The 22,888-nt window shown below is 41.8% G+C and overlaps 1 protein-coding gene across 2 annotated transcripts in view; it reads left to right on the top strand.

Annotated features, from left to right (window-relative positions):
- The window catches only part of ripk2 (receptor-interacting serine-threonine kinase 2), an 82,427-nt gene that overhangs the window by 41,268 nt on the left and 18,271 nt on the right, over nt 1–22,888 (top strand). For both annotated transcript variants that reach the window (XR_009513863.1, XM_059978990.1), the window contains exons 4-5: nt 3,183–3,340; nt 21,324–21,373. Coding sequence is in view for 1 of the 2 variants with exons in the window: in XM_059978990.1 (XP_059834973.1) it covers nt 3,183–3,340; nt 21,324–21,373 (208 nt within the window). In the remaining variant the exon portion in view is untranslated. The remainder of the gene's footprint in view (nt 1–3,182; nt 3,341–21,323; nt 21,374–22,888) is intronic.

The raw sequence follows: 22,888 nt of genomic DNA, 5'->3' as shown, positions 1-22,888 counted from the left end.
ATCTGAGCCCTATGCACCACTTTAAATTTAATCAACATATGTTTAGCACAAATAGAAGAAAAGTTAACTAATTGAAAATTTTTCTCCCATTTCTCTATAGGTAAAGAAAGTTGAAGTTCCTTCTCCCATTCATTTTTTTAGATACTTACAGATCAGAGATTTTTTGAATACCACGTTACCTACTTTTCCAATTTCATATCCAACCGATTTCATGTAAAAAATTTCAGGCTTAAACCCTTATCAAAAGGGTTTAATAGCAATCATTTATGATATGATTATGAAAATACAGTCAGATATATCTGATAAAATTGATTAAATTCTTACTTCATTAAATTAAAAAGTTGTGTTTAGCTGCATAATTTTATGCAATAAAATTCTAAAAAAAAATTTTTAAGAAAGCCTTGAGACCATCATGTCACATTTATGTGGGATTCTGTTTTAAAAACACTCAGTTATAATCCCACTGACGATAGCTTCATGGCTTTAGCTCATCAGCCAAGCATGTGCACCAGACATGTGAACCTGTGTTTTCTCTTACTAAACTGGATTCCTATTGCGACACCAATTTAACACAAGAGAAATACCCAAGGTCTAATGTTTTAGGCAAATATTGTAGCTATCTGGTGAATATGTGATTCAAAACTCAGCTCATTTAAGTAGGATATCATTTGTAAAGCCTTGTGCAATTACAAATATTGCCAGGGCCAGATTGTAATTACTTAATAAGGAATAGATTTTGTAATGAGCACAACATGTTTGGAAGTTATGGAGGTTGAAGATATCTTACAAAGATGGGAAGATTAAATATCGTAATTTTGAGAACAGTGCTCACAAGTTTGTGAGAGAGGGTGAGGATACATCTAGAGGTAATTAACATTGCTAACTATTTTAAAAACAATACAAAGAACCCACTTGAAAACTACAAGTCTTGTTGGGAATGAATCACTGTTTTGAAATAGCGAGTGAGTGAGCAGCATTTTGCAGGGAAGGAGCCATTTGAAAATTGCATATCTCATTGGGAGTAAGTTTTATTTGAGCCAGTAAAGAAAAGGACGATATAGAATCCAATTTACTACCTCATCTTGAATGCCAGGTGAATGAATCTTCTTGACCAATCTCCCATGCGGAACCTTGTCAAAGGCCTTGCTAAAATTCACGTAGAAAACAGTCACTGACTTACCTTCATCAGCTTTCCTGGTAACTTCCTCAAAAAGCCAAGAGTCGTTAGACACAACCTACTACCACATACAGGGCCATGTTGATTATCCCTAATAATTTCCTGTCTATTAAAATACTTATATATCCAGTTCCTTTGAATACCTTCCAATAACTTTCCCACAACAAATATCAGATTTGCTAACCTACAATTTTCTAGCTTATTCTGATAGCCTTCCTCAAACAATGGGACACTGGCTATACTCCTGTAGTGCAATCCTCCAGCACCTCACCTCTGGCTAAGGATGTTTTAGGTATCTCTTCTAAGGCCTCTGCAATTTTTACCTCTCACAGGTTCTGAAGGATTTATTCATCCTAATTTGCCAGAAAACAGCAAACCACACCTCCTCTGTAATCTGTATAGGGTCCATGACCTCACTGCTGCATCTCCTTATATCTACAGACTCTGTGTCCATCTCCCGAGTAAACACAGTTGCAAAGATTCCATTTATGATCTCCCCCCGCCTCTTTTGGCTCTGCGCAGAGATTATCAGTCTGATCTTCCAGAGGACTAGTTTTATCCCTAGCTATCTTTTTGTTCTTTATATCTATACAAGCCTTTAAGATTCTCCTTCTCCTGGTTGGCTAGACCAATCTCGTGTCTTTTAGCCCTTCTGAATTTTCTTAAGTGTTCTGTTGCATTCTTTTATAACTTAATTGTTTCTGTCTGCCTATACCTGCTGTGCACCATCTCATTTTTCTTAGCTAGAGCCTCAATATCTCTTGAAAACTGTGGTTCCATTAGCTTTTGATTACCAAGTGCATCTTTGCCAGAAAACAAGCTGTCCCAGTCCACACTTCCCAGATTCTTTCTGATATCATCAAAGTTGGTCCTTCTCCAGTTTAGAATTTCAACCCTAGGACCAGACCAGTCATTTTCCATAATTACTTTAAAACTAATGGCATGACGATCACTGGATGCTGTGTGTTCCCCAGCACCAATTTCTGTCCCCTGCCCTGTCTCATTCCCTAACAGGAGATCTAGTATTGCACTCTCTCTAGATAGGCTGGTAAAGAAGTTTGTGGCACATTGGCCTTCATAAATTAATGTCTTGAGTACAGGAGTTGGGATATTATGTTGAAATTGCATAAGATGTTGGTGAGGCTTAATTTGGAGTATTGTCTGCAGTTCTCCTCACCTACATACAGGAAAGATGTAAATAAGATTGCAGAGAAAATTTACAAGGGTATTGCTGGGACTTGAGGACCTGACTGATAGGGAAAGGTTGAATAGGTTGGGACTTTATTCCCTCGAAAATAGAAGATTAAAGGGAGATTTGACAGTGGTATACAAAATTATGCAAGGCATAGATAGGGTAAAGTCAAGCAGGCTTTTCCCACTGAGGTTGGGTAAGACTACAACTAGAAATCATGGGGTTAAGGGTGAAAGGTGAAATACTTAAGGGGCACATGAGGGCGCTGTTCATTCAGAGGGTGAATGAGCAAGTGGTGGAGGTGGGGTCGATTTCATCATTCAAGAGAAATTTGGGTAGGTACTTGGATTAGAGTGGTATGGAGGGCAATGGTCAAGGTGCAGGTTGATGGGAACAGGTAAGTTAATGGTTTGGCACAGACTAGATGGGCAGAAGGACCTGTTTCTGTGCTGTCATATTCTATGACTCTGAAAGTGCAGGTGGTGGCATTCTAAGATGAAGACAAATACAACAGATACTCAAGATACTCAAGAAACTGTTAGGCGTTCAAAGCAGTGACCTTTTATCAGAAGCTCAGCAAATCTTAGCCATTTTTGATTGTTTGTAATGTCATGAAATTATTTCCAAATGCAATTAAATCAAGTCACTGTTTCCATTCATTCAGCTTCATTTGCATTGTTCAGACTCAACAATCTCAGCAATAATCTCAAAGTGATTTATGACTGTTTGAACAGATGATTTATTTATGTGATCATAAAAGTTTTAAAATGTTTGCTTAACTGAACTTAGTCATGGCTATGATTGTTTGTTAAGATTGCAGACTTCGGACTTTCGAAATGGCGGCGTTTAACCATGAGTAAATCATCAGGCGTTAAATCCCCCACAGCTGGTGGGACAGTTATCTACATGGCTCCCGAGCAGTATGAGCCAAACAAAGTGAAGCGTGCAGATGTAAAACATGACATGTACAGGTAAATAAAACCCAAAGCATTTAGATAGTTTCTTAACATCATTTGCATAAAACAACAAGCAATGAAATTTGATAAATTTGACATATTTTGCCTCAGTTAAGAAATCAGTCCAACCATTTACTGTGTGCAGCTTTGCAATGTGTACGTAACTACTTTTGTGCCAGAGCTGCACCCTGTATTCTAAGGTGTTTCTATTTTCATGAAGAATTCACTGATAATGTAAAATGCTTTGAGCAGAGTATGTTGTCAACATCCACACATTCAATTATTTGAAATAATGAATGTGTTCCTTTCCGTACACCAGTCTCAACCACTTCCCCTCCACCACCACACACCTCTGCCTGGCGGAACTTCTCCTTAGTCTTAATAATTTCTTCTTTGGCTCCTCCCACTTATGTCAAACAAAAGGTGTAGCCATGGGCACCAGCCTTGCCTGCCTGTTTGTCAGCTACGTGGAACAGTTTATGTTCCAAGCCTACACTGGTGGCCATGCCACACTTTCCTATGCTATGTCGACAACTGCATTGGTGTTGCTTCCAGCACCCATGCGGAGCTCTTTGACTTCATCCACTTTACCTCCAACTTCCATCCTGCCGTCAAATATAGCTGGTCCATTTCCGACACACCCCTCCCCTTTTTGGATCTCTCTGTCTTTATTTCTGGAGACAGCTTATCTACCGACACTTATTACAAACCCACGGACTCTCACAGCTACCTGGACTATACCTCTTCCCAACCTATGACTTGTAAAAATGTTATCCCGTTCTCTCAATTCCTGTGTCTCCACTGCATCTTCCCTTAGGATGAGGCTTTTCCCCTCTGAATGAAGAAAATGTTTTCCTTTTTCAAAGAAAGGAGCTTCCCTTCATCCACCATCAATACTGCCTTCAACCACATCTCTTCCATTTCACACATGTCTGCTCTTACCCCATCCTCCTACCACCCTACCAGGGATAAGGTTCTTCTTGTCCTCACCTACCACCCAACCAGCCTCCACTTCCAGCACATAATTCTGTCATCACCAACAGGATCCCACCACCAAGCACATCCTTCCCATCTCACCCCCACCCCCGCTTTCTGCTTTCCATAGGGATTGCTCCCTACACGACTCCCTTGTCCATTCATCCCTCTCTACTGATCTCCCTCCTGGCACTTATCCTTACTAGCTGAACAAGCTACACCTGCCCCTACACCACCTCCCTCACTACCATTCAGGGCCCCAAATTTTCCTTCCTGGTGAGGCAACACTTCATCTGTGAGTCTGTTGGGGTCTTGCACAGTGTCCAGCACATCCTGTGTGACCTCCTGTGTATTGATGAAACCCAACGTAAATTGGGAGACCGCTTCACCAAGCTTCTGCGCTCTGTCCACCAAAACAAGCAGGGTATCCCAGTGGCCACCCATTTTATCTGCACTTCCCATTTCCATTCCAATATGTTTCTCTATGGCTTCCTCCACTATCATGATAAGGCCACACTCAGGGTGGAGGAATACTGATTTCTCAAACCTTCTGTAATGCCCCTCCCCTTACCATTCCACACACCCTTTTCCCTCTTTCACCCTATCACCTTCCCTGCCCATCACCTCTGGCACACCTCCACCCTTTTCTTTCATGGCCTTCTGTCCTCTCCTGTCAGACTCCCCCTTCCCCAGCCCTATATTTCAACAATCAACTTCCCAGCTCTTAACTTCACTCCCACCCCCTCCTGGTTTCACCTATCACCTTGTGTTTCTCCATCCCCTACCTGCCCCTCCCCTATCTTCTAACTCTGCTTCTCATTTTGTTTTTTTTTATCCAACCCTGCTGAAGGGTCTTCGTCTGAAATATCAACTGTACTCTTTTTCCATAGATGCTGTCTGGCCTGCTGAGTTCCTCCAGCACTTTGTATGTGTTACTTTGAATCAGTGTTTACCAAGCAGAAGGATTAGGAAGATGGTGAAAGCTGAGTGGAACATGTTAATGTGCTGGGACATTTTGAGATTGATGAGGTAGTGTTTAGAATTCAGGAAAACATTGTTGGCTAAGGTTCAAGGGCCTAATGTCACATATCCTAAAACAATGGAAGAAATATGTGAGGAGATCACTGAGATTTTGTTCAAAATCTTTGTCCTATCAGTAGGCATAGGTGAAATAAGACAAGGCCATAAGACAAAGGAACAGAATTAGACAATTCAGCCCATTGATTGTGCTCCGCATTCCATCGTGGCTGATTTATTATCCCTCTCAATGTCATCCTTCTGCTTTCTGCCAGTCGGTGTGACACCCTGACTAATCAAGAACCTATTAACTTCTGCTTTAAATATATACAATGACTTGGCCTGCACATCCATCTCTGCCAATGAATTCCATAGATCCATTATCATCTGGCTAAACAAATTCTTCCTCATCTCTGTCCTAAATGAATGTTCCTCTGTTCAGAGGCTATGCCCTCTAGTCCTGAATTTCCCCACTATAGGAAATACATTCTCCACATGCACTCTGTGTAGGCCTTTCAATAGTCAATAGGTTTCAATGGGATCCCTCCTCATTTACCTAAACTCCAGTGAGTATGGGTCCAGAGCCATCAAATGCTTCTTATATTAACCCATTCATTCCCACAATCATTCTTGTGGAACTTCCTCTCTATATTCTAGTCCTCTTGAAATGAATACTAACATTTCATTTGCCTCCCCTTACCACTGGCTCAAACTGAATCCTGCATGAGGACTTCCAAGTCACTCTGCACCTGATGTTTGAATTTTCTCCCCATTTAGAAAATACTCTACACCTTTATGCCATTCAACCAAAGTGCAGGACTAAATATTTCCCTACACTATATTCCATTTCCTACTTTTTTGCCCATTCTCCTAATCTGTCTACAGCAGGCTCCCTGCTTCCTCAACTCTAGCTGCATCTCTACCTATCTTCGCCAACCAGAAATGGCCCCCCTTTATTCCCATTCTTTGCCTCCCGCCAATCAGCCAATCTTCTATCCATTCTCATATCTTTCCTCCAAAGTGAGTGCTTTTATCTTTTTAAGTAGACTTATGTGTGGCATTTAGTCAAAGGCCTTCTATAAATCCAAGTAAATAACATCTACTGACTCTCCTTAGTCTATCTTGCTTGTTATTTCCTCAAAGAGTCCCAACGGGATTTCCAGGCAAGATTTCCCCGTAAGAAAACCATGCTAGCCATGACTTATTTCATCATGTGCCATCAAGTGCTCCAAAACCACGTCCTTAATAATGGACTCCAACATCCTCCTGACCACTGAAATCAGGCTAGCTGGGCTATATTTTCTTTAAAGAGCAAACACGAGGAAATCTGCAGATGCTGGAAATTTCAAACAACACGCACAAAATGCTGGTGGAACACAGCAGGCCAGGCAGCGTCTATGAGGAGAAGGGTCTTGGCCCGAAACGTCAACAGTACTTCTCCTTATAGATGCTGCCTGGCCTGCTGTGTTCCACCAGCATTTTGTGTGTGTGGCCTATAGTTTCCTTTTTCAGCTTCCCTCCATTCTTAAGAGGTGGAGTGACAGCTTCAATCTTCTGGGCCCCTGGAACCATTCCAGAATCCAGTGATTCATCAAAGATCATTACTAATACTTGCACAGTCTCTCCTGCTACCTCTTTCAGAATACTGGGGTATAGTTCATCTGGTCCAGGTGACTTATCTACCTTCAGAACTTTAAGATTCCCAAGCATCTTTTCAAAGTTCACTCATGTCTACCATCTGACACTCTTGAATTTCTGACAGTCTGCTAGTATCTTCCATAGTGAAGACTGACACTAATATTTAAGTTAATTCACCATTTATTTGTCTCTCTTTACTACCTCTCCAGTGTCATTATCCAGCAGTTCAATACATATTCTCGCTTCTCCTTTGCTCTTTATATATCTGAAAAAAATTTGGTACCTTCTTTTATTTCATTGGCAGGCTTGCCTTCATATTTCATCTTTTTTCTCCTTATGGTTTTTTGAAAACTTCCTGATCTTCTAACTTCCTCTAACTTTTGCCATATTATATGCTCTCTCATTTGCTTTCATACTGCCTTTGACTTCCCTCGTCTACCACAGTTGCATCATCCTCCATTTAGAATACTACTTCATCTTTGGCTTGTATATATTCTGTGACCTCCAAATTGCTCCCAGAAACTACAGCCATTGCTGTTCTGCCATTATACCTGCTAGTATCCCATTCCAATCAAATTTGGCCAGCTCCTCACTCATCGCTTTACTCCACTGTAATCCTGATACATCTGACTTCAGCTTCTCCCTGCAAATGGCTTGGCAAGTTCTATCACATTATGATCACTATCTCCTCAGGGTTCCTTTTACCATAAGCTCCCTAATTAAATCTGAGTTAATTACACAACATCTAATCCAGACACAAAGATGAGAAAATCTGCAGATGCTGGAAATCCAAGCAACACAAACAAAATGATGTAGGAAATCAACAGGCCAACTATGGAAAAGAGTACCGTTGACATCTTGGGCCGAGAACCTTCAGCAGGACTGGAGAAAAAAGATGAAGAGTTGGAGTTAAAAGTGGGGCAAGGGGAGGGAGAACACAAGCTGATAGGTGAAACCGAGAGCGGCAGGGGTGATGTAAAGAGGTGGGAAGTTGATTGGCGAAGAGACACAGGACTGCAGAGAGGGAATAGAATAGGAGAGGACAGAAGGCCATGGAAGAAAGAAAAGGGGAGGAGCGCCCGAGGGAGCCGATGACAATCTGCTTTCCACAGGGATTGCTCATCCATTCATCCCTTCCCACTGATCTCCCTCCTGGCACTTACCCTTGCAAGCAGAACAAGTGCTACACCTCCTTCCTCACTACCATTCAGAGCCCAAACAATCCTTCCAGATGAGGCGACACTTCACCTGTGAGTCTTTTGAGGTCATATACTGTGTCCGGTGCTCCCAGTGTGGCCTCCTGTATATCGGTGAGAACTGATGCAGATTGGGAGACCACTTCACTGAGTACCTACATTCCATCTGCCAGAAGGATCTCCCAGAAGCCATCCATTCACATTCCGACATGTCAATCCATACCTCCATTATTGTCGCGATGAGGCCACACACAGGTTGGAGGAACGACAGCTTGTATTCTGTCTAGGTAGACTGCAACCTGACGGTATGAGCATCAATTTTTCAAACGTCCCGTAATGGCCTCCTCCCACCATTCCCTTTTCCCTCCGACACCTTATCACCTTGCCTACTCATTGCTTCCCACTGGTGTTCCTCCCCCTTTTCTTCTGTGGCTTTCTGTCCTCTCCTATTGGATTCCCCCTCCTCCAGCCTTGGATCTCTTTCACCAATCAACTTCCCAGCTCTTTACTTCACCCCCACCTGGTTTCACCTATCACTTTATGTCTCTCCCTCCCCTCCCCCCTCCTTTTAACTCTGACTCCTCATCTCTTTTTCTCCAGTCTTGCTGAAGAGTCTTGGCCTGAAACGTCAACTGTACTCTCTTCCATAGATGCTGCCTGGCCTGCTGAGGTCCTCCAACATTTTGTGCGTGTTGCCCAATCCAGAATTGTCTTTCCCCTAGTGGGCTCAACCAGAAGTTGCTCTAGGCATAGGCATTGTACAAATTTTTGGGATCTAGCACAAACCTGATTTATCCAAATCTATCTGCATACTGAAATGTTCCACAACTATCATAACATTACCCATTTTAATGCCTTGTCTATCTCCCATTGTAATTTGTCGCCCACATCTTGACACTGTTTGCAGGTCTATCTATAAATCCCATCAGGATCTTTTTACCCTTGCAGTTTGTTAGCTTTATCCACCAGGATTTTACATCGTCTGATCCTATGCCACCTGTTTTCTGAAGATTTTATTTTAATTTTTACAAACAGAGTCTCCCAACTCCTCTGCCAAACTGCCTGCCGTTTCGATACAATGTGCATCCTTAGATGTTAAGGTCCCAACTATAATTTTCTTTCAGCCACGATGCAGTGATGCCCATATGTCATATTTGCCAATCTATAACTCTGCTGTATGATCATCTACTTTATTCTATATACAAAGTGCTTTCAAATACAATTCCTTCAGTCCTGTACTCTTAATTCTTTTTGATTTTGCCCCCATATTACACCACCTCATCTCACTGACTGCAATTTTGCCCTGTCTTCATGTCCTTCATCACATCTTCTTGTATACCAACTGCCCCATCCTCAGCCCTATCACTTCCATTCCCATTCCACTGCTAAAATAGTTTAAACACTCCCCAACAATGCCAGCAAAACTGCCCGCAATGATATTGGTCCCCCTCAGGTTCAAGTGTAACTGTCTTTTTGGTATAGGTCATACCTTCCCCAGAAGAGATCACAATGATCTTTGCTTCAGAATTTACCCGTGAAAAGGACTTTGGCAATTGTGGGGATGACTTATAGCAGACTGAAATGCTTGAGTGCGTAAACATTAAGAAAGAGGATGTGCTGGAGATTTTGAAAGGTATTAAGTTAGATAAGTTACTAGGACCAGATGAGGTATACCCCAGGCTATGTGGGAAGTGAGGATGGAGATTGTTGAGCTTCTGGCAGTGATCTTTGCATCATCAATAGGGATGGAAGTACCAGAATATTAGAAGGTTACAGATATTGGTCTCGTGTTCAAGAAACGGAGTAGAGATAAACCAGGAAATTATAGACCAGTGAGTCTGGTTTCAGTGGTGGACAATTTGTTGGAGAAACTCCTGAGAGGCAGGATTTATGAGCATTTGGAGAGACGTAATCTGATTAGGGATAGTCAGCATGGCCTTGTCAAGGGCAGGTCGTGCCTTACGGACTTGATTGAGTTACTTGAGGATGTAACAAAACACATTGAAGGTAGAGCAGTTGATGTAGTGTATATAGATTTAAGTGAGGCATTTGATAAGGTTCCCAATAAGAAGCTCGGTCAGAAAGTAATGAGGCATGGGATCCAAGGAGAACTTGCTTTGTGGATCCAGAATTGGCTTGCCCAAAAAGGCAAAAGGTAGTTGTAGATGGTTCATATTCTGCATGAAGGTCGGTGACCAGTGGAGTTCAGCAGGAAACTGTTCTGAGACCCCCCCCCCCCAGTGATTTTTTAAAAAATATGAAATGATCTGCATGAGGAAGTAGAAGGGTGAGTTAGTAAGTTTTCTGATGACACAAAATTTGATTGTGTTTTGGATAGCCCGGAGGATCGTTAGAGGTTACAATGCAACATCGATAGTTTGCAGAACTGGGCTGAGATGGCGTTCAACTGGGGAGGTGGCGTTCAACCCAGGGAAGTGTGAAGTGGTTCATTTTGGTAGATCAAATTTGAAGACAGAATATAATATTAATGGTAAGACTCTTGGCAGTGTGGAGGATCAGTGAGATCTTGGGGTCCATGTCCCTAAGACACTCAAGCTGCTATGTGGGTTGACAGTTAAGAAAGTGTACGGTGTGTGGCCTTCATCAACCATGGGATTGTGTTCAAGAGCCATGAGGTAATGTTGCAGCTATATAAGACCTTAGTTAAACCCCACTTGAGGTACTGTGTTCACTTCTAGTCACCTCATTAGAGAAAGGATGTGGATACTATAGAGAGACTGTAGAAGAGATTTCCAAAGATGTTGCCTGGATTGGAGGGAATGCCTTATGGGAATAGGTTGATTGAAATTGGCCTTTTCTCCATGGAGTGACAGAGGGTGACAGGTGATCTGATACAGGTGTGTATTGCGGGCCAAAGGGCCTGTAATGTTCTGTAGGTTCCTATGTTCCTTTGTTTCTACGATCCAGAAACTGAAACCCTACCCCCTGCACCAATTCCTCAGCCATGTATTCATCTAACAAAGTATCATATTCTGTTCATTGCCCTTGCACCCCAAATGCTTCTTCAGATAAATCGATGACACCTTCATAGTATGGCCTCGTGGACTCCAGGCACTCCAGCAGTTCCATGACTATCTGAACCAGATACGTCCAAACATTCAATTTACAATAGAGGGACATTCTAATAAGACAGAAACTGGATGGTAGCCTTGGACATGACATAAATTGGAAACCTACTCACACGGATTGATATCTCAACAGCCACAGCCACCATGACACCTCCTAATGTAGAATAGTTCTTTCTACTTAAATTAATCATGCAAAACCTATTTTGGAATCAGAGAATCTCCTGGAGGAAATAAGATGATTATGCATAATGTTCGTACAGAATGGCTACAAGGTGAAGGAAATCAATTGAGCCCTTAAAAGGCCCAACAGAAGAACCAGAAAACCTAACAACACGGGGAATCCATCAGTACTGCCTGTCTTCCCTGGATTTCTATGGTTTCTGACGGAATGCCATCTGGCCAGGATCTTGAAGTACTACCAGATTAATACCATCCATAAAGCAGTAGGGAAGCTCAAATCATAGCTTACGGGGTCAAAGATGACCTGAGACTCTGAACAGCTGGTGCTTCTAGGATACCTTGTGACTGCGGAGCAGCATACATCAACCAGACAGAGTGCATGGTGGGAACCCACATCGAGGAGCCCAGGATCCGTTTGGGTTATCCAAAGACATCGGCGGTAGCAGAAAATTGCACTTGCAATGGCTATAGGATTGACTTTGGCACAAAACTACTGTGCCCCACCAATGGGTTTTGGGACCACCTAGTGAAGGAAGCCGTTGAAATAAAGCTAGAAGAAAAGTTTTTACAAAAATGAAGGTCTCACTCGGTAAGAACTGGAATTGAATTGCAAATAAGGTGGAGCAACAGAAACCTAATTGGAAGAGGACTAATCAATCAGGAGGTATGGATGATGGGGGTATAATTACCACCAGACAAGACATGCCCAGCTATCATCCCTGATGAAGATGGCAGCATTTCTTATTGAAACATTGGTTAAAATTGATACCTATACCTAGCTGGAAGCCCAAGACAAGTTTCTTCATGTTATTCTTAACTTCACTGGCACTTGGCACAGGCAGCAATCCAGAGATTACTAACCTGCTTTTCAGCTTTCTATCTAGCACCTCATATTCTCTATTTAGGGCCTTCTCTCTTTTCCTACCCATTTCATAGTACCATTATGTACCTAGATAACCGGTTGTTCGCTCTCCTCTTTTAGAATACCTTAGACCCGATCCGAGATATTCCTGACCCTGACACCTGGGAGGCAACATATCACATGGGTGTCTCTTTCACACCCACAGTATTTCCTGTCTTCTTCTCAAACTATGGAATCCCTTATCACTACTGCACTCCTCTTTTCTCACCCGCTCCCCTTCTCTCCCACTTTCTGAGCCACAGAGCCAGACTCAGAGCCAAAGACCTGATGACCAGTGTGGCTTTTCTCTGTAAGGTCATCCTCCTTCCACCCCCTCCCCCCAGCAGTACCCAAAGCAGAATACCTGTTGTTGAGGGGAATGGTTCAAGGGTACCCTGCCTCCTTTCCCCCTCCTTAAGGTCATCCAGGTACTGTTTTCCTGCATCTTGTATGTAACTGCTGTAGTTCTCTGTACATCCTGTTGATCATCCCTCAGCCTCATGAGTTCATCCAGTTTCCTCTCCACTTGCGTAACACAGCCCAAAAGAAACTGCAGCTAGGTGCATTTGCAGGTGTAGTCATCAGGGAAGCTGGAGGTCTCCCTGCCTTCCCACATCCTGCAAGAGGAGCATTCCACTATCCTGCCTGGCCTCCCCATAGCTCTGATTGTGCAAAATGAAAGAAAGAAAAAAAATTCACCTCACTGATGCCTCTATGAGTCAAAGCCTTAGCTCCCCAATCTAACACTGGTCCACCTACACTATGTCTGCTTCCACAATGGCTACTCTGGTTAAACCCAACTTTTTATTGGCCTCTGCCAAGTTCCTAATTACGCACTATACAATGTCTCTTCAGGAACTGTGGTGCAGAGAATATTCCAGCTTTTCCTGCTCACTTCTTTTGAATTCTCTCTCCTCTAACCAAATCCTGGAGAGCAGTAAATATACCTTTGTTCATAAAGGAAAATAGGGGTAGCACAGGTTATTTTAGATCAGTGATTCTCACATCAGTGGTGTGGAAGCTATAGGAGAGGATAATTAGGCACATTTGTGAAGGCAAAACTGGTTATGGAGAACATTGCTTTCAGCAGGGTAGGTCATGCCTTACAAACTTGACTGATTTTCTTGAGGTGATACAGGCATTTGATGAGAATAAGACAATTGACATCTATAAGGAGTTAATTAAGGCAGTTGGTGTTGTTCCTCATAGTACGCTGATTAAGAAGATGAATAGAAATGGTATCCAGGGTGAATTGCAAGTTTGGATTTTGAATTGGCTTGCTGATAAAAGACAGTAGGAGAGGAAGACTGTTATTCTGGCTGGGGTTCCATGACCACTGGTCTTCCATCCGGATTGGTGCTGCCACCTCTCTTTGTCATGCACTGTACAGTATATCAGTGAAAATGTAGATATGGATGGATGGTTTGTGAATGATACCAAGATTGGTGGAATTGTGACAGTGTAAAGGCCTATCGAAGTGTAGATTGGGATATAGTTCATTTAAAGAGAGAGGCAAAGAGAGGCGAATGGAATTTATACACAAACTTTGTAGAATTTAGAACATTACAGCCCACCACAATATTGTGCCAAATCTGTACCTAATTAAGATAAATTCAAACCCTACCTCCTACGTAGTGCTTCAATTTTTTCTATCACCTATGTGCCTATAAAAGAGTTTCTTAAATACCCTGAATTTATTAAAGTCTACCACCACCCGTGGTATTGTATTCCATGCCCTTACCCCTCTGTGGGGGGGGGGGGAGAAAACTGAATACTGATATCCCCCTTCATACTTGTCTTCTTTAAAATGATGCATTCTCGAATGGCCATTGCCGCCTGGAAAAAGGCCCTGGCTGTTCGCTCTTATCTATTCGTTTTATCATCTTATACAACCCTAATCATTTTTTAAAATTAAGATACAGTACAGAATAGCTTTCCTGGCCCCTTGAACCACGCTGCCCTAGCCTATTCATGGGACAATTTACAATGACCAATTAACCTACCAATTGGTACAACTTTAGACCGTGAGTGAAAATCTATGTGGTCACGGGGAGAACATTCAAACTCCTTACAAACAGCAGCAGGAATTGTACCCAGATTGCTCGTACTATAAAGCATGTGCCAACCACTACGCTACCATCCTTTGCTCCAGGAAAAAAAAATGCCCTAATTTGATCAATATATCATCATGAGATATGCCCTGTAGTGCAGGCAGCATCTTGGTAAATCTCCTCTGCACCCTCTCTGAAGTTTCTGCATCTTTCCTATAATGAGGAACCAGAATTGAACACAATGTTCCAAGTGTGTTCTAACCAGTCTTTTTATAGAGCTGCAACACTATCTCATGGCTATTGAGCTCAATCCCCTGATTAATGAAGTCAACTAACGATATGCTCGTTAACTACCTTAACAATTTGTGTGGCCACTTTGAGGGATCTACAGAAGATTCCTCTGTTCTTCCACACTCCAAAGTGCATCACTTCACACTTATCCAGATTGAATTCCATCTGCTCTGCTCTGCATCCTATCACTGTCCCGTTGTAATCTATAACAACCTTCTACACCATCCACAACTTTACCAACCTTTGTATCATCTACAAACTTACTAATCCATCCTTCCCTCCTGATGAAATGCCTAACAGCACACTGAGCAAGTATTGTCGAACCCTGCTGAAGCACCACGCCTCACCCTACCACCCAGCATAGCACTCAAGCACAAAGTATCTTGGAAGGTAATATGAGTTCTTTTAGTAGTGCTACTCCCATGCTGATTCTATAGCTGAGAAGCTACAACACCAACAGTGTTTCAACATTTTAGCTTTTTTTGTTCCAGCTAGTCCAGTAGTCAGTCCAATTCTGCAGGAAGTGCAAGACTCCCTTACCCATACAGTATGAAGAAACTATGCCAGTTCCACATCACAAGATCTCAGGGACAGAAATGCCTCCACTCATTTGGCTTATCCGCAGAGGGTTTCTGATTACGCATTTTCTAGCATAAGTGTGATTAATCATTTGCTTGCTCCTTCGAAATATAGACCTGATATCTAATAACTTTGTGTATCATCCAGATATTTGATATTTTAAATCCTGTCAGACGAATATCACTGTTACTGTTCAGGACAAGTTAAATTCCTAAATATTTTATTCCTTCCTTCATTCTGGCCTAATTCCTCCTGGAGGGGTTTAAGGACATCTAAGCTATCCCCGTTACAAGGAAGAGAGTCATAATTACGGAAGTAGTCTAAATTTAATACCCGTGTTTTTTGGGAAACTTGATAGCTAAGTGAAGTCCTGTGTGAGGATGCAGTAATTCTCCTGAACTTTGAGTTCAGGAGAAAAAAGATTTCTCTACCTTAGCTCTGGCCCACTATGCAAATAGGCTATAACAATTTCCTCACTGCATTCTTGATGAAGGGCCTTGGCCAAAAACATCAAAACTTTTATTCATTTCCATAGATGCTGCCTCACCTGCTGAGTTCCTCCAGAATTTTGTGTGATTCTGCAGCTCTGGATTTCCAGCAGCTGCAGAATCTTTTGCCACACTTAGGATGGAGGAGCAAGACCTCATATTCCATCTAAATTGTCTCCAACCTGATGGCATGAACATACATTTTCCTTTTCATTCATTCTTTTGTTGCCTCCCCCTATTCTGGCCTCTTATGTTATTTCAAGTACATCTATTAACAAAGAATGATAGATACATACTTCATTGATCCCAAAGGAAATTATGGTGTCACAGTATCATTACAAGTGCACAGATATACAAAAATATTAAGTTATACAAACTTGAGATTTGTTCACTCACAGGTACCTCTTCCCCTTCTCACCTACCTATCACCTCCCCTGGTGCCTTTCTCCCCTGCCCCACTCTCCTCTCCAATCACATTCCTTCTTCCCCAGCTCTTTACCTTTCTCACTCTCCTGGCTTCTCCTATCACCTTCTAGCTGGTCCTCCTTCCCCTTCCCCACACATTTTTAATCAGGCATTTTCCCCCTTCCTTTGCAGTCCTGAAGAAGGTTCTTGCTCCGAAACGTCAACTTTTTAATCATTTTCCTAGAAGCTCCCTGACCTTCTGAGTTCCTCCAGCATCGTGTGTGTTGATGTGCAGAAGCTCTTGTGTGTAAGTGATCGTACACACAAGTAGCTGAGTGGTGACATAGCAGTTAGAGTGATGCTCCTACAGCTCAGGGCATTGCCGTTCGGAGTTCAATCCCGGTTTTCTCAGTGCATCCTCCACGAGGAACGCTTGGGTTTTCTCTATGTTCCTCCCCACAGTTCAAAGCCCTACTGGGTAGGTTGATTGGTCGTTGTAAGTTGTCCTGTGATTAGGTTAGGGTTAATTTGGGGTGGTTGGGGATTACCGGGTGGTGTGGTTCAATGAGCTGGAAGGGCCTATTCCATGCTGTGTAACTAAACGAAATAAAATTAAGTAAAAAATTCCCTTGTCACATTTAACTTCGTAAAGGGGACATGACAAAATCAAAGTGGAATCATCTCAGCTCAAGGATCAAGGACTGACTTTATTCACCATATACATTCACATGTATTAGGAAATTGTTCTGGTTTGTCGGCGCTACAAAAAAATCAACTTTCAACAATATACAAAATAAGGAATTATATGAAGTTAAATGTACAGATATGGGATAAAATGTACATAAGTTACAGCATGTATTTACTATGTAAATAGCTTATAAAAAGTGGTTTAAAGTGTTTATAGTTCAGTGACTGAGGTAGATAGTGGGGGCGGGGGGGTGAGGGAAAATAGAATGGTTGATCAGTTTAACTGCTTGTGGGACAAGACTTACAAGATGGAGTGGAGCTGTTAGAAAAGGCAGTTTGCTGGGTGGGTAATCTCCCCGATGATTTCTCCTGCCCTTTTCTTTGTTCTGGACACATGGTAGTCTGCAGCCAATGGCATTTTCTGCTGTCCTGATAACAGCGTAGTTTTTGTATGTTGTGAGGTGGATGTTGCAGCAAACCAGAGAGGAATGGTTGAAGTGAGAATGGTCTCCATGATGCCAGTGTAGAGTTGCTGGGGAATATGGGCTTTTACCAACTGCCTCAAGAAGTGCATCCTCTGCCAAGCCTTTTTGCTAATGGAGGAGACGTGGTTCTCTCACATGAGGTACGAAGAGATAATGATGCTCAAGAACCTGACTGTTGAAACATGTTAGCTGTAGAGTTTTTGATGAAAAGTGGGTGGAGAGGAGACACACTTCTCGCGAAGTCAATACACATCTCCACGGTTTTGAGGGCATTCAAATGATGAATACGCTGACAGAGTTAGCTCCTATAACAGCTTTTGTGAAGTTGCCTGTATTCCCACTAAAACAATCACCAACTTCAGCTATAATAAAACCTGGTCCAATCACTGTTGTGATTGCACCAGCACGTGTTTGATTCCTGGTAGTACTTGGATTTGTTAGCTCTGATGATTAGTCTTATGACAGTGACACCATCTGTGAGCTGTATCAGTTTAACTGATGGATTATTGGAGACTCAGTTGTTGGTGCACAGAAAGAATAGGAGAGGGGAGACAGCAGACCAGTGACCAGTGGTATACCAGTGCTGACTCAGCAGAATATCTAAATGAGCTTTCCTGGTCTCACATACTGCCTCCTGTCAGAGAGGATGATTGTGATCCAACTACAGATAGGACCTGGTATGTGAAGTTTGGCAAGTTTCTCTTGCAGAAGCTCAAGAATGATGGTGTTGAAGGCTGAACTAAAATCGACAGAGAATCCTGACCAGCTGTAGTGTAAAGTCAAGTCGGATGTTAACTGCATCATCTACAGATCTGTTGGCTCTATAGGCCAATGTCAGCATGTGTAGAAATTTGGTGTTATGGAGTTGAGAAATGGCATAATCAACCTTTCAAAAGTCTTCATTACGACTGGTCTGTAGTCATTGAATACAGTTATCTTTAATTTTTTGAGACTGATTTCTTGAAACATGCTGGAACAGTGATGTTTAAGAGGCTGAAAATGTTTGTGAGGATTGTAGACCTCTGTTTAGCACAGTGTTTGATGATGGCAGGGCCAGTATAATTTTGTATCCTGAACAGTTTTCTCACCCCTTCTTCTTTGACAATAAAGGGTGTGAGGAATTTGTGATGTTCTGGCTGAATGGGCTCTGGAGAAGGTCTTTGAAGTGTGAGCTGTCAAATCTGTAGTAGAACTGGTTTAACCGTTTAAAGAGGAGGAGTCATCAAGGAAAGAATGATGCTTTCTTTTTGTACAGTTGGTAATCAACAAAGCTCTTTCCAAACTAAAAAAAACAGTCATATGCAGAAAACTGCTTTTCTAGTTTGTCTGAATATTTGGTATTTGGCAGGTCTAATTGGCTTTTCTTGGACTTTTTTCCCCAGTCCTACAGTCCTCCTCCTTTTCCAGACACAACTGCTTAAGCTCTGCATTGAACCAGGTTTTATTATAGCTGAAGTTGGTGATTGTTTTAGTGGGAATACAGGCATCGACACAAAAGCTGTTATAGGAGCTGACTCTGTCAGTGTATTCATCAATGCTGTCAGAACAAGTTTTAAAGATGTTTCAAATACTGGAATTAATAGTGGACAAACGAGAGAAAATCTGTAGATGCTGGAAGTCCAAGCAACACATGCTGGAGGAACTCAGCAGGGCAGGCAGCATCCAGGAAAAGAGTACAGTCAACATTTTGGGCTGAAACCCTCCAGCAGGACTGGGGGTCTAGTAGAACTAGGGGGTCATTAAAACTGAGGTACATAGGAACTGCTTCTTGCAGTGGGTGTTGAGTCTCTGGAATTCTATACCCCAGGGGCTATGGAAACTAAATCACAGGAAGTATTTAAAGAGAAGAAAGATTTTTTTACGAAAGTTTGAGGAATTCAGGGCTATTGGTAATTAGAATAGGAGGGGAGTTGAAACCTGCATCAGCTCAGCCATGATCATGTTAGTTGGTCTATTCCTTCACAAACAAGAGAAAATCTGCAGAGGCTGGAAATCCAAACAACACACATGGGACTGATGAAGGGGCTTGGCCCGAAAAAGACTGTTCACTCTTTTCCATAGAAGCTGTCTGGCCTGCAGAGTTCCTCCAGCATTTTGCGTGCGTCGACTCCCAAGAACCCATTCAAATGGCAGTCTGCCTGAGACGCTGACGTTTTGTGATGGCAAATTCCAATTCCATTGCAGTGCCTGGGCATTCACTGCCTTCTGCCTCCCCTGTAACATCTGCTTCTAGAAGCTGCAGCCTGGTTGAATTCACTTATCATCATTGTGTTCTGTCTCATATGGCATAGGCAATCATGGTCTTATGACCCTGATTATTCTTAGCAAATTTCTCTGCAGAAGCAGTTTGCCTTTTTTTTTTCTAGGCAGTGTCTTTACAAGACAGGTGACCCCAGCCATTATCAATACTCTTCAGAGACTGTCTGCCTGGCACCGGTGGTCGCATGACTAGGACTTGTGATATGCACCAGTTACTCATGCGACCATCCACCACCTGCTGCCGTGATTTCATATGGACCCTGAACGGGGGCCAAGCAGGTGTTGCACCTTGCCCAAGGTTGACCTGCAGGCTAGCGGAGGGAAGGTGTGCCTCACAGATTATTTGATTGAGATGTATCTCCACCCCTTCACCCATGAATTCACTAGTGTTTCCATTAAGTTAGGTGTATGTACCACACGCAACCACGGTCTTAGTTCTGTGCCTGGTACCTCCATACTTCCTGGCTGAGGGGGGCAATAACCCATCATCTACCCTCCTTAATCACCCCCAAAGTCTGTACTCTTCCCTCTGATAAATTGGTGTCTGTGGCATCCTGTCTCCTTCTTTCAATCCCATTCTTTTGAGTGAGGCTAGAACTAGAGCTCATAGTTTCAGGTTGATGAGTGAAATATTTAAGGGGAACTTGAGGGTTGAACTTCAGACGATAGAGTTCGGAATGAGTTGCTGGTAGAAGTGATGGATGAAGGTTAGATTACAACATTTAAGACATAGTTAGATAGTTACAAGGATGGGAGATGTATGGAGGGCTATGGTCCAGGTGCAGATCGATGGGACTAGGAAAAATAACAGTTCTGTATGGACTAGACAGAGCAAAGGGCCTGTTTTTGTGTTGCCTTATTTATAACTCTAAATATTGTATATGAGGGGGCAAACCTGCTTAAAATCAATGGATAAATGATCTGGGTAATAGATATCGAAGGGTAATTCAAGCAGATGTGATGGATTGATCATTGTCAGAATCAAATGGTGTAGTTACTAAAATCTAGCAGATGGATATGTATTCAGGAGGCTATTCATTATCTGGCACTGAATCTGCATTCTTGAGCATAATTTTGCCATGACTACTTTCTTCCTCTGCCTTGTGAGAGAATGTGGGAGAATGTCTTCTAATCCCTAGAAGTTACAGGAGAACGAGCCAACAAAAGCTCTATCTGAAAATCTCGAAGCTTACTCTTGCTACTTTGCTCGTTTCTGGATCTCATTCAGTTGTAGAATGCTTTCCAGCTGAATTCCGTCCTCAATGCACCTTAGTTTTAGGAGCAGTCTGAAAGCTTCACCAAATGCCGATTAGCTCTAATTTGTGGTATTCTGAAAATCTAGCCACTGAAGGGCATAATCATAGCTAACTTGATTGCTGCCTGTATTATAATACATTTGGATGTGTTAATTAAATATATTGCAGTTTCCTGTACCTACTTCCCAGGCTGAGAAATATAACATCCCACTCCATCCACCCTGATATCATGACATAACTGAAAGTATCCTTGTCAGGATTAATACAATATTTCCTGTTTATTAACAAACTGCAAGCTATTGTGTTTCCTTTTCTCTAGTATCTGAACTTGGAAAAGTGAGAGGAAATTTTTAAAGTGAGTTATTTGCAGAAGTATTCCACTGTAATTCTGCATGTTGCTTCAAGCAACTTGGTGTAGTGCAACTTGAAGCCTCAACAGTGAATATGGTTTGCCTTGTTAATAAATCAACAATGTATAAATGTATTGTGTTTCCTTTATAGCTATGCGATAATAATGTGGGAAGTTCTCTCAAGAAAACAACCATTTGAAGGCAAGTTCTCATGTGGATTTAATTTCAGACCAGGTGTTGACGTCATTCAATTTCACTTTAAAAAAAAAATGAAATAAATACAAACTCGTACATTTCAAAGCCAAACATTTTATTTCCAATTCAACATTTGTTTGTCAGATATGGATCTAAAGTATTTCTGAAAGTCTGCATTAAAGTTCAACACCAGAAATATGACACTTTGGTACAGCACTATGGGAGGGTTGCAGTTCAAAAGTGCATTGTTTTGGGAATGATTGGAATTAGAAGTGCTATTGTGCTCCCAGATGAAGATAAATATCCTAATGTATTATTCGAAAGTCACAGCGCAGTTCCTTCAGTGATAAGGCTTAATGTTTTCCCTCATTGAGCTTCAGTAGTACAGAATGAGTAATAGTTTATTTAGATGCTTTTTGTAGCATCTTGTGGAGTACAAATAAGTAGTGAGCTCGATAAACATCCAATGTGAAAGCAGAAAAGTGTTTGAAACTATCTGCAGAGCAGAAGCAACTGAGAAGATATAAACTAGAAATATTTCAGTTCTCGATCCACTGAACACTTGCAAAATGTTCTGGTTCTATTGCTAGGCATACATCAGTTGCCATATTTCCTTATAACAGCAACTTTTTTTGCCATTGCTATGATTTTTTAAAGTATTTTAAAAGAATATGAAGGCATTACATAAATAGCAGTCATTCTGTGTCTGTATGTTTTCAACCTGACATATTCAACCTTTATTGGGAGAAGATTGTAAGAGAAATTAGTAGTATTCCAGGCATGATAATTGATGGATACAACTTGAACAACCTGCGATATGTAGATGACACAGTACTGATAGCTACTTCTATAGGGAAGCTCCAAGTAATACCGTCACAGAAAGTGCAAAGAGAGGATTGACCATCAACTGCAAGAAGGCCAAATGTATGTCGTCACAAACAAGACAAAAATACAGAAACGTGAACTGTAACAATTAAACAAACATGGAAGTTCAGTTCATTAAGGTTCATGATAACATTTGACGGTAGGGGCTGATGTTGAAATTAGGAGGAGGATTGGGATTGCTAAATGCACATTTGAGCAAGATAGTAAAGAATGACATATTTTCTATGGGTATGAAACTCAGTGTTGTGGTGCTACGTTCATTCCACACTAATATATAGAAGTGAATCTTGAACAATATCAAAGCAAACTGAGGGAAGACTTGAAGCTGCAGAATTGGGGTTTTGAGAAGAATGATGAAAGTATCAAGGAACGACAGAGAACAAATGAGGAAGTGTTGGGAAAAGCCGGAATAGGAAGAGAGCTGATATCATCAACCAAGAAATGGCAATTGGAATTACTGGGACATGTACTGAGGAAAGAAAAGCTCGAACATCTTGCAGTGACAGCAAAAATTGGCGGAAGATAAAGTTGCAGATGACAGTGCATAACATTCATGAGTTACATCAAGGGATGGACAGGCAAAAGTTTTGAAAAGTTTATTAGAATTTCTCAGGTTAAAGAGAGATGGAAGACTAT

Source organism: Hypanus sabinus, chromosome 1 (genome assembly GCF_030144855.1).
Source record: "Hypanus sabinus isolate sHypSab1 chromosome 1, sHypSab1.hap1, whole genome shotgun sequence".
In the NCBI taxonomy this organism is placed as follows: domain Eukaryota; kingdom Metazoa; phylum Chordata; class Chondrichthyes; order Myliobatiformes; family Dasyatidae; genus Hypanus; species Hypanus sabinus.
The sequence above is the reverse complement of the archived record's forward strand: the minus strand, read 5'-3'. Positions and strand labels throughout refer to the sequence as shown.